Consider the following 12,548-nt stretch of genomic DNA (forward strand, 5'->3'; position numbering starts at 1 on the left):
GCTTTCCAGACAAGTGGACTGCACATATTCTGTCTGTTCCCTTCAGACCTCGCCCAACGCCAGCCTTCATTACTTCACTAACCCAATTAGTTATGCCATTCGATATTTTAGTATCATTTATTGAGAGGCTCAGGAATAGCAGTTGTTACTGGGGTCTAATTTATGAGTGACCCGGCATGGTTTGGAAGAACCTGGAGATCCACAACCAAAAAACCCATGTTTGATTAAAAAACTGTAAAGGTGTCAGCGGAGTGAGTTTGTTGTAAATTAATCTCAATAGTTCCTTGGAGGATATGCATCTTAAATGACAAGTGATAAATTCATACTTTCAATTCAAATTGTGGAAGTACCATAAATGTGCTCACTGTGGACTGGTGTTCTGCTTTTGGGTTCTTGTGTCTTGAGTAAATACCGTTTGCAAATAAAGAATGTTTAATTAAATTTAATTAAATGTTAAATTAAAATCAATGCCTTTTCTTCTTCCTTCAATCCACATGTTTTCAGTACCTAAACCGCAGTAACCACAGTAATCGCAGTAAAACCGATTTGGTATAAAAGTAACATTGGCAGGAAATTGAAAATTGACCAAGTATGGATAAGAGCCTGCAGCTATATGAACGGGGTTTCCACACGTGCAACAGCTAGAGCACAAATGTTTTGGGTCACAAAATGCAATGCAAACTAATTTCAGATCAAATTGGGAAGAAATCCTTGATTAAGGGACAAACACCATTGAAGGCTTGTCCTTATTAAGCCAATCACACATGCGGAAAACATCACATGGGAAGAATCGTCATGCAAATGTTTTAAAATTAAAATAAAAAGAAGAAAAAAGATGACGGTCACAGCAAGACTTCAGTCAACACACAAACACAAACACAAACACAAACACAAACACGGGGTTTGGGAAAAAGTGCAAGCTGATCAGCCCACATGCAAGGGGCGACAGGAATAATCCGGAAAAGGTACGAAACGGAATGAATGAAGGGAGGTGGCTCCAGGATGATGAGGGGATGACCATGTGCCGAAACAAAATGGAGGATGACCATGTGCCGAAACAAAATGGTGGACACCCATGCTGCGTTTACCTGCTTCCACTCCCAGCCCCGGCAGCCCAGTGGCTGCGGACGCATCGGGGAGGGCCTCCATCTTCTCCCCCTTGGCCTGACCGGGAGCGGCCATCTTAGGCGCCTCCTCGGTGAGGTGGGCCTGCGACAGCGCCGGCGCCTCTTTGCCGGGTCGGGCGGGAGCAAACGGGTTTCCCAGCTCGGCGCCAAACACGTCAGGAGCGGCGGCCGCGGCCGGCTGGGACAGCAGGGTGTAGGAGCTCCTGCTGGAGTCGGGTTTCTGGAACACCGACTCTATGTCCGGGACGGCCTTCACCTGGCTGAACTTGGACAGAGCATCTTCATCGTCTTCATCTTCATCTGCACCCATGTCAGATGCCGCGGTGAACTTTGAATGATCCAGTTTTTCTACAAACTCGTCGACGCTGCCCTTAGGGGGTCGTTCTATGATCTCAAACTCCTCGGAGGAGACCTCTTGCTCAAAGCCTTCCTCTTCACTTGCTTCTGGCTCATCCATGAACATTTTGCCCCCGAGGAAGTCCTTGGTCTGCTTGGTCTGCTCGGTGTGCTTGGTTTGTGGCACTGGGGACTCCTGAACTTGAAAACTTGGTGGATTTTTTGTGAGAACCGGAGACAGGGAGTCTGTGTTGGGGCTGTCGGAGTCGTACTCTTCAGGAGCCGCTTTCGACGCAACGCTTGTTTGCAGGTTCATGTAGGGCACGGACTCATGCCTGTCCACCTCTTTCACGAGATCGAAAGCCCCAAAGGTTTGGTCGAGGCCCGGCAGAATGGCATGTCCCGCCATTTCGGCTCCCTTCGCTCCAGTTTCCGCAGTCTTGTCCTTCAAGGCCGAGATCTTGGTGTCGGAATCAAAGGCGAACGGGTTTGTCGCAGAATGAGTGACAGGGACGTGTTTGATCTGTCTCCGTATCGTCTGAACGGGACTCTGATCGGAATCCGGGCTTCCTTCTGATAAGTCAGAGTCCTGCTTCCCAGAGCTTAAGGGAGAGGACTCGAGGATATCAGGAAGAGAAGGTTGGGCAGGGGAATCCTCCGGATCTTTGGGAGACACTGAAAGAGGTACAGAGGGTTTGGATGGCTCCATGACAGAGTCAGAGCCCTTGTGAACAAGGTCAAAGTGAGTCTCTTCCATGTGCTTCGCTGGCATCGCCTCCTGCAGCTCATGGTGTGCATACTGCACCAGGTCTGGTGTGGGGCTCTCAGACATCTCTACCGCCCGACTGTCAGACCCGATCTCACTGTACTGAGAGAAGCCTCCGCCGGAGTGGCTAATGGGGGAGAATCCCTGGAAAGGATTCTTTGTGGTGGATGAAGACTTCATCTCAAGCAGGAAGCTATCGTCTTCTGGGTCAGCCGTACCGGTCAGCATTTCGCTTTCGTACCAAGATGTTTTCGAGGTGAACAAGCTGGTGGATGATGTATCGGATCCCTTGATGTTGTCCTGAGAGTCCAGGTAGGTTGCCTCCGATTTCACTGTTGGGTTAGAGGAGGCATATGCAGAGTAAGGTTCAGGGGTAAGGTTTTGGTTCAGGGGTGATCGAGAGGGAGTGGATCCAGTGGATTCCCCTGATCCCGAGACTTTATCAAACCCGCTATCCATTCTCCCGTCCTCCTGAGACCCCACTGAACTGCCTAGCTTCTCATCTGGAGAGGAGGCAACTCCGCTGTCGTCGCACAGCATCGACTTTGCCTGATCCATCTTGGATCCCAGATCTACCCCCGCGGTATGCGCAGAGCTGGAGAAACTACCGCTTTCCGAGTAGGAAGCCGCCTCCAAGCCCTCTCTGTTTGGCCCTCTTGACGCTTCGCGATAATCAAGGCCCGATTTGACATTTAGATTGTCAGCCCAAGTTTTACATTCAAACATTCCCCCTTCTTCGCCCAGAGGCACGTCCTGGACTAATTTTTGGGAAAAGGCCTCAGTGTGCGGCACTGGGCCTGAGCCAAACGGCGCGGATGTGAAGGGGGCTTGATTGGGGCTGTCAGACAGAGAGAGCTCCTCCAGCGAATCAGGAGAATGAAGAGGAGAGATAGGGGAGACAGGTGCATGATGAGAGCCATCGCCCGCTGCCCTCCCCAAGGGTTGAACTCTGCCCTCTGTGCCCACAGATAGAAAGGAAAATGCCACACATCAACACGTCAAGTCACTAGCAAAATAAAACCTACTGGGGTCACGTTAGACATCAAAATCTAAAACTGGGATTCCCACCAGAGCCCACAAACAACCTCAAATTTACTCATTAGGCCGAATAATTTGGGGTTTTCAACCCACAAACCACCAGGCGCTTCTCGAAATGAACAGCTTTAGGAATCAGCCAATGGTGTGACCAAATGAACAACATGGCTGAACAGTGAAGGGGGAAATCCCAGGTAAACCAGGTAAATCTGCAAGCACAGTTCAAGTTTCATATTTATGTTAATTTTAACTGAACCATTAGCTGGTTCATTAACTGCACAAAGGAAAGGGTTCAAGGAAACTAGGTCTACGGAAATTAGGTCTACAACAGACACTGGAGCATGCACACAGAAATGTAAACACTATTCGATATTACACAGAACGGTCTACACATGCAGAGAACACTGGGATGTCAGGACAGGTTAAGGGAAATGCAAGAGGTGAGGGAAGGCAAGTACTGGACAGGTAAGTAACAGGTGGGCAAGTAACAGAGGGGTAAGTACAGGACAGGTAAGGGCCAGCAGAAGGAACTTGCCTGCAGAGGATTGCATCAGAGGCTGAGATGCAGCAGAGGAAGAGAAAAAGGATTCATCTGAAACACAAAAAGAGATGAGCTCAGTGACCCAGCTGAAGAGGAACCACCCCCCCCCCCCCCCCCCACAGTCCCAGGTCAACGTCACACAGACACACACAGCTGATGCAGCTACGCCTTCTCCCTGCAAGCAAACCTAGTAATCTTCGTTGCAATGGCCGCCTTTGTTGTGTGCCTTGGTCTTTGGTTCAGACAGCGATTTATACATGCGATGCAGAGCTGTGGGAGTTTAGAGAAATACCCCAGGCTCCCAACCAATCAGGTGTGATCTACACCAGCCTCACAGCCAATCAGGTGTGAACTACACCAGCCTCACAGCCAATCAGGTGTGGGGAAACCCAGCCTCCTCACAAATCAGGTGTGCAGTGAAATGGGTCTGACGCAGGCTACACTGAAATCCAGCTGAAAACGGCCAAAACCAGCAACAGGCAGGTTACAGCTGTGCATCTGAGGAAGATTAATAACTAATCCACAATACAACATTATTCTGTTTAGTCATGCTCGACACTGAGTAAATCTGCCAGATTAATACATACAATAATACAGGGATACAGAAGACCAAGCGACAGACTCAGAACTGATTCCCTGATGAAGCGTTTCCTCACCAGACATTTACAGCCCGTCTGTCTGAAGGGGTAACTGCCACAGCACATTACATTACATTACATTACATGGCACTTATAAACATATATGACATAAGGTCCATAGGAGGGCACAGCTCCCTATAAACCCCCGATATCACCACACAGGGCTCATCTGCGGTGACACAGCCACTCTGAGCAGAGGGGGGGTTATTTAAGTGCCACGATTCAGACTTTCCGATGTGTCTGCCACGCAAACAGTTTGACACACTTCAGTTTCACACATGAGACAAATTTACTCTTAGATCACCTGACTGTTACTCTTAGATCCCCTGACCTTTACTCTTAGATCCCCTGACACCAGAGAAACCCCACCACTGGGGGTGACATATGTGAGGATCAGACTTTCCACTGAATGATGTCACTGGATTGGGGAGCCGCTCAGATGGGGTAAGAGACCTGTGAGTTTCAGTCACAGACTGTCACAGGACACAGCCTGTGCCTCAGGTGGACTGAACTATGACCTACATTTCAGCCATGAGGGAGCTGGGCAACCTGACAACAGGCCAGGGTCATCAGGGTCAAAGGTCAAAGACACGCCACCATACAATACTCAAGGATCTACCACTATGCCTATGTGCCAATTGTGTAAGGCCGTCTGTCAAAACCATTGAATCTGTGTTGCAGTACAATGGTTTAAAACCAGTAAGACTGACTAATTAAGCAACTGTTATTTAAAACTAGTAACCGATTTATCACCAAGCAACCTGGATTCATTTAAAACCAGTAACAGACCGAATTCCAACTGAGTATAACTGTTCTATTTCAAAGGCAGGTCTTTACACTGGAATACCTGTTTATTCAAATTCACATTGTGAAGTAACTTACCATAAATCTCTAAAGGAGTTCTACTGCACTGATTTGTGATTTTAACTGAATGCAAATAAAAGGTCTGATTTACAAATTTATATAAATAAACTAATATAAATAAAAATCAGCTAAAGCTTTCAAACTGTCCACTGATCTAACTCAGCAAAGCTCCACACATATGAAATCACAGCAGACCTGCATTACAGGACATCTTCATCAGCTGAGCATCCCAAACCCTAACCTAACCCTAACCCAACCCTAATCCTGCAGATTATTCAGAACATTTTACAGGCCTAACCCAAACCCTAATCCTGCAGATTATTCAGCACATTTTACAGGCCTAACCCAAACCCTAATCCTGCAGATTATTTTACAGCCCTAACCTCCAAGTCTCGGAGGGGTTCGGCTCGCTCTCTGCAGAACACAATAGTACAGTTTGTGAAATTGGTTTCCCGTAATGTCATTGCAGAAAACCAGAACTAACCCATTATCCCAGTGTCTGTGGGTGTAGAAGGCTTTTGCCAGAGTTAAGTCAAAGGTCATCATGGCTCACCACACAAGCTCATGACTCGTGAGGCACACAGATACCAGGGACAGAATGGTAGAATACTGGGACAAAGGTAAACACCTCACAATCAGACAAGAGCAGCTTGTGTAGACTTCCTGACTTTGGTTTATCTGTGAGCTCTTCCCTGGACATCCCGCACAGCCGTATCCGTACTTTCTGCATTTGACTAAGCTTGCCTGGTGTATTCGAACAACTGAAATGACCACAAAAGTGTAAACCCCGCCCACCTGCTCCTCCTTGCAGGCTGAAATGCACCAGGCAAGATCAATAGAGCACAGAAACGTATTGTAATCCAAAACAAATTCTATTTGAACTCAGAGCTCGTAAAAACGCTGTGCTACCAATCCCACCATGACCAGGTGGCTCAGGAGGTCAGAGGTCGGGGAGGAGGGTGATAAGCTCTGGCAGCTATGGGGAGGGGGTCAGGACTAAAGCAGGCAGGGACCCACCTCCTAAACCTCAAAACAGGAAGGAGAAGGACGGTGAGAAACGGTAAAAAGACGCATATGGACCTTTACAGTCACTTACCCTCTCCCACATCAAACCCTGCAGCTACAGCAGCAGTCTGCTGCCACCTGATGCCCAGCGCTGGGGCCAACGTTCACACCACACAGGGAGAAACCAGGCCTCACACTCTACTGCCCCACGAGAACCTCACACTCTACTGCCCCACGAGAACCTCACACTCTACTGCCCTACGAGCACCTCACACTCTACTGCCCCACAAGAACCTCACACTCTACTGCCCCACGAGCACCTCACTCTACTGCCTCACAAGCACCTCACACTCTACTGCCCCACGAGAACCTCACACTCTACTGCCCCACGAGCACCTCACACTCTACTGCCCCACGAGCACCTCACTCTACTGCCCCACAAGAACCTCACACTCTACTGCCCCACGAGAACCTCACACTCTACTGCCCCACGAGCACCTCACACTCTACTGCCCCACGAGAACCTCACACTCTACTGCCCCACGAGAACCTCACACTCTACTGCCCCACGAGAACCTCACACTCTACTGCCCCACGAGAACCTCACACTCTACTGCCCCACGAGCACCTCACTCTACTGCCTCACGAGCACCTCACACTCTACTGCCCCACGAGAACCTCACACTCTACTGCCCCAAGAGCACCTCACACTCTACTGCCCCACGAGCACCTCACCTCACACTCTACTGCCCCACGAGAACCTCACACTCTACTGCCCCACGAGCACCTCACCTCACACTCTACTGCCCCATGAGCACCTCACCTCACACTCTACTGCCCCACGAGAACCTCACACTCTACTGCCCCACGAGCACCTCACACTCTACTGCCCCACGAGCACCTCACCTCACACTCTACTGCCCCATGAGCACCTCACCTCACACTCTACTGCCCCACATGCACCTCACACTCTACTGCCCCACGAGCACCTCACACTCTACTGCCCCATGAGAACTTCACTGCATGTGAAACCACCTCATGCAGGTACAGATCTCGTAATTTAGGCAGTTTTAAAGTCACATTGGAGGAGGTGAACACTCCCAGGTAAAGGTGGGAAACCAGCAGGTCTGATCGCTGGCCTATTAAAAGGCAAGAACACCTCACTTTAATTTACGACAAGCCAGCACAGAACCAACACGTCCCATTTCTCCCAGGTGCTCTCACTGCCCTACTTCCAGCCCCCCCCCAGGAGCCACCAATCAGTGATTAAACCCTAAACTCGTCTCAGAAGGCTCCGTCTCCACGCTCCAGGATTACAACATTATTCAAGATGACAGAATTCCCGTCGTTAGCCCAAACTGAAATAACCAGCTCGGGGAGCAGAAACGGGATACACCAGACCACCTGATCCTGCAGCTGCGGAACCGGGGCTGGCTGCACTCCCATCCAGCAGCGACACAGGTGTCAGGTGTGGGGGCCACGCCCGCTTCCCCCCCCACCGTGTGGGAGCCGCCACACTGGGTCACAGCAGCCCACCGCCAGACCACCTCAGGGACGCTGAAGCAGGCAGTGAACTGGGCCGTTCCAGCAATACTGAGTCACTGTTGATCGTCGCCATGCCGACCACAGTAACCATGCCCGCCATCACCATGCTAACAGTCCTCATGCTAACAGCAAAGACAGGAGAGTGCCTGGTGCACTCCAGAGTCACGTTCCCATCAGCCCTTAGAAACAGGGCTGACCAGTCCAGCACATAAACAATGACATCACCTACCAGCCAACGAACAAAGAGAGGGAAACGCATCTACGGCAACCTGACTGCTCCACCAAACGACACAGAGTCACCGATCTCTGTACACACACAACGCCACACTCGTAAACACACAGTGTCTGAAGTGTATCGAGCAGGTGGCACTATGTAGGATAGGTAGGAGTTTAACTAAAGTGGTCTTATTGCCTCATGTGTGTACAGGTGACAACATCCTCCACATGAACAGCTGCTTTGTGTGTACAACTGCGACAGGGCCCATATTTAAGCATCAGGGGAGCTGGCCTAGGACCAGTCTCTGTGTCCATGCCTTAACCTCATCCGTTATGGGCTCAACTCGTCCTACATCCGCGATCCTACTCAGAGACGGTGTACACCTTTTACAGGACCATTTTAAACATTAGACAGAGCTGCGATTCACTGACATAAAACTAGTCCAATACAAATGCCCTTGCAGTCAGGGGGAGGGGGGGGTTCTTTGTGTTAATGCATTACGGTCATTTTGAAAGGGGGATGCAACAGCTCTCACGAGACTATGACATCAGACACAAATCAATGGTGGGCTTCCCGAGGAGGCTGAAATATTCTGCCCTCATTGTTTCTGCTCTTTCTCGCTCTCCCTGGAGCATTTCGACCGGCTTTGTGGGTATAACACATATACCGAAGTCCTTGAATCACGTCATGAACCTAGATCACGCCTATGTTTCTTGCACACAAAAAATGTTTACTCCACAACAATAGTTGCAAATGCGCTGTATTCAATTTACGCAAGTGAACGGAAATGAAACGCGTTCAGGAAGCTGTCAGCATCATGGCACAACCGTCTCTTTTTTAAATCAAACTGTCCATCTTCAGATTACGCGGCTTGTCCGTCCTTGCTATTACATTACGCACGTCCTACCGGCACAGATGAGTCCCCGAAAACACAATTCATGAAGTGAAATGTGCCAACCACACTGAAAATCCTTATTTGTGTAACAATGATCATCAATGGGGTGGGTAACACCGTAACATAATCCAAATACACCATAAGGATCTGCGGTGTAACCGGGCCGCGATGCTAAGCCCGTCTGTCGGAAGCCGCAGGCCTCTCCAACCCCGCCCATGACTGCACAGTCACTGACAGTTAGCATTAGCATTAGCATCTGCGTGTGTCTGTCTGCTGCGTGGTTTACACACACCATGTACTAATATATAATTAATATATAATAATATGCGTTTAATATTACTTTAGACCGCTTTGAAATTATGACTCCAAAACAGTCCACTAGTAGCTACCCGATTAAAAGCGCGGATGTGTTTGTTTTATTTATACATGATGTAATGGAGTAGTGCCATGCGTAAGGTATAACGTTTAGCTGGCTAACCAGCTTTGACTTGGAGAATGGAAAAAGCTTGTCCGTTTCACCCAATATAAAGTCACAGCACGACGGCATCCAGCCATCTCTTTGTTTTATGTGAGCTGAAGTAAGGATGTATTTGGTATATATTCTAGCCAAGAAGTGGACATTTGTGTTAGTCTGCAAGTCTTTAGAGATGCGAGAACAGATGGCTTCCTGTTGCAAACGTTTCAGCTATTTTTTTATACTAGCTAACGTTAACCTACTACCCATCACACGAGTTGTTCTTATCACATGGTTATTCTCATCAACTGCATGGCCCCTAGACTATATAGTTGACATATTCTGTTCATATTCTGTACTACTATTCTGTAGCTAACTAGCACGCAGTCCATCAGGAATGGGGAAATGTTTCGTGCTGCTCATATTAACCAACACTCGCACAAAGGCGCAGATTTCTGTGCCAGGGAAGCATGTATAGCACAGGCGCCCATCTTGGGTGTCTACCCGTCCGTTCGTGTAGACTATCGTAGCTAGCTAAACTCACGTCACTTTAGCTGGCCAGCTAATCTCAGACAGCCCATCCACTGACGATGTTTACCCAGGTAACGGTATTTAGTTTCGGCCACTTTTCGTCTGGTGCTCCGGGCTCCCGCATCAACAAAGGTTAATGTACGCTGGCTAGGTCGCTTGTCACGGTGCTCACGACTGCTCGCAACTCCATCAAGCTAAAGAAAACTTGCTATAGCTACTTATATGTGCATTTTAAGCTAACATTAAGCGAGTTTTACGACAGTTGGTCAGTTATGTGAAAATGGTCAGCGTCAACTAAAAGGAAGTCAACAGTTGACCAGCTCCAGGCTGAAATAGGTTAAAATGTCTTCACCGTTATACGCACTATAATGTTAAGCCTCTGACCTCATGTTTTTCCCCGTAGATGTGCGGACTGCTACGCAGATTGTAGATTGGAAATATCTTAGCTAGCTAACGCCGGAGTTACTTACATGAGGATGTCTCCGTAGAAGATGGCTCTTTGGTCGGATTCGTTGGTCCGGCTTTAGGGGCTTCTGTCTCCGCAATCTCGCTCACTGGCTTTGCCTGCTTCTCCGTTGAATCCACAAAGCCGCCGAGCAGCCCCTGGTCCGCTTCGGGGTCCGGGTCTAAATTGAAGGGTTCCGTATATTTCGTGTACATGGGCTCATCATCCTCGAAGCGTGACACAGCGGCCTTGTGCCTCTCAATTGCATCCCGAGCCCCGCCGGCTAAATCTAAGATATCGTCCTCATCCAGCGGTTCACTGGCGGCACTTTCTTTAGGACTGTCTAAGAGGAACCCGGCCGCATCTTCGAATAATTTGTTCGTATCCCCAGATCCCCGCAGAAGTTCATCATTCGAGGGTGTCGTGGAAGATATGTAGTCATCAAATCCTTCCATCTTTGTCTCCTGCAAACTGACTTTCGCACAGGGGACAGGAACCTAATCCTTACTCTTTACTAGCTATAAAAAACGTCAGTGGTTTTCGGATCTTTTCTTTGTCAGGGCTGAACAGTACTGAACGGGCTGGTTTTGTTCGCGCAAACGCTGCCACTAGACCGCAGAAAAGAGAACGACGCGCCACACTGCAGAACATTGGAACGCAAGAGAGCACCGATTGGCCAATGGCTGCAAAGCAAAACTTTGACCGATGTCCATTTTGACCAATGAACGTATGTGGTCCTCTGCCGCCTACTGAAAAAATCCGAGGCTGAGACTAATAACGCCTATTCTGTACCGAACCAATAGAAAGCAGAATACATATAAGGCTGAGGCCAATAGGAAGCGGGATAATGTTCATGCTGTCAAACTGCCTGGATGCAAAATATCAGCTACCTGCGACTTCTGTTTTTACATAACAAAATGTAGCTAACTGGCTGACTAAATCGTCAGTTAGCTAAACTGAGATTTTTTAAATTTGTATATTCGGCTAGCTCTAATTTCTCACAAAATATACGTGGAGAAATGTCTGCATCCAAAATGCGCATGGAATAGGTTACGTTACCTCTGAATTTGCTTAACGTTGAAATGATAAATTTGTAATATTATGATGTCAGATTACACGTAAATTGTCACAGGATTCTCGGAATTGTCAGAAATTATTGTCTGGTAATCATGCATATTTGTACTGTGCTCGCGAGAATTAATCATCTTGTATGTCGGTAAATGGAATTATTGATTGAGATTGAAACTACTGTATCGTGCGCTGGCCTTTGGGTACAGTTCCTGTTCTCCGTGGAAGTAGGAGGAATGCTGTACCTCGCAGGTCAGAGCGTTTTTTACAGAGACACACCCATTAAAAGGGATTACCTGTTTTTTTCCCCAACACAATCACTAACTCACCAGCGTCAATCTCTCTCTCTCTCTCTCTCTCTCTCTCTCTCTCTCTCTCTCTCTCTCTCGCTAGGGTGACATGTCACTGTATGACAAAGGCAAGATGGTAGTGTATCGTGTGCAAAGGTTACATCCAAGCTTGGCAAATGTAGATTTTTTGGGGGTTTATGGATGTTCATGTTTTAATGAAACTGGAGAACTCATCTATCGTCTTGAGTCTGACGTGACCAAGTGACAGCCATCAGTGGTTCATCGGCAGGCCGCCAGAAACGCTCCTCTGTTTGGGAAAGGAGGGGCAGGTTCAGGAGCTCAAACCTGCACGTTCTTGTGCTGCGAGATGGATTAGTTTTCCCAGCATGCCCAGACAGCTCCCTGCCTAATGACTGACGTTAATAGTGATCATGGCATGTCTGTCTCTCCAGCTTTTTACAATTCACAACTCTTTTCAAATTCATTTAAATGTCGCTGTTTCATTCATTTAACATACTCTGCTTGTATGTTTATATAAACGTATGCAACAGAATTAAATTACACAACAGGTTAAATAACATTTAGAGATTTTAAAGTAGAAATAATATGAGAAGGTAACCAACCCTCCATGCAAAACTGTTAACAAAGCCATGCGAAGATGTTGTGAGAGGAGTCGGGTGTACAGCAGTATTGAGCATATCAGGTTTCTGTGAGGCCTCAGCTAACATGGCTGCTCTGACCAGCCATTACACACTGAGTTATCAATCATCTGATGCATTAACAGAATTACC

At 48.1% G+C, this 12,548-nt stretch overlaps 1 protein-coding gene across 4 annotated transcripts in view; it reads right to left on the reverse strand.

Moving 5' to 3' along the window:
• The window catches only part of LOC133122942 (reticulon-4-like), a 26,726-nt gene extending 15,649 nt beyond the window's left edge, over positions 1 to 11,077 (reverse strand). The window contains exons 1-3 of one of the 4 annotated variants that reach the window (XM_061233230.1): positions 10,425 to 11,077; positions 3,800 to 3,856; positions 1,089 to 3,185 (exon numbers count right to left, since the gene is read on the reverse strand). In XM_061233230.1, the coding sequence (XP_061089214.1) occupies positions 1,089 to 3,185; positions 3,800 to 3,856; positions 10,425 to 10,854 (2,584 nt within the window). In that variant the 5' untranslated portion in view covers positions 10,855 to 11,077. The remainder of the gene's footprint in view (positions 1 to 1,088; positions 3,186 to 3,799; positions 3,857 to 10,424) is intronic. The other 3 variants (XM_061233231.1, XM_061233232.1, XM_061233233.1) reach the window with 3 other exon arrangements.
• Positions 11,078 to 12,548: the final 1,471 nt, after the last annotated feature.

The sequence above is a fragment of the Conger conger genome, chromosome 2 (assembly GCF_963514075.1).
Source record: "Conger conger chromosome 2, fConCon1.1, whole genome shotgun sequence".
In the NCBI taxonomy this organism is placed as follows: Eukaryota; Metazoa; Chordata; class Actinopteri; order Anguilliformes; family Congridae; genus Conger; species Conger conger.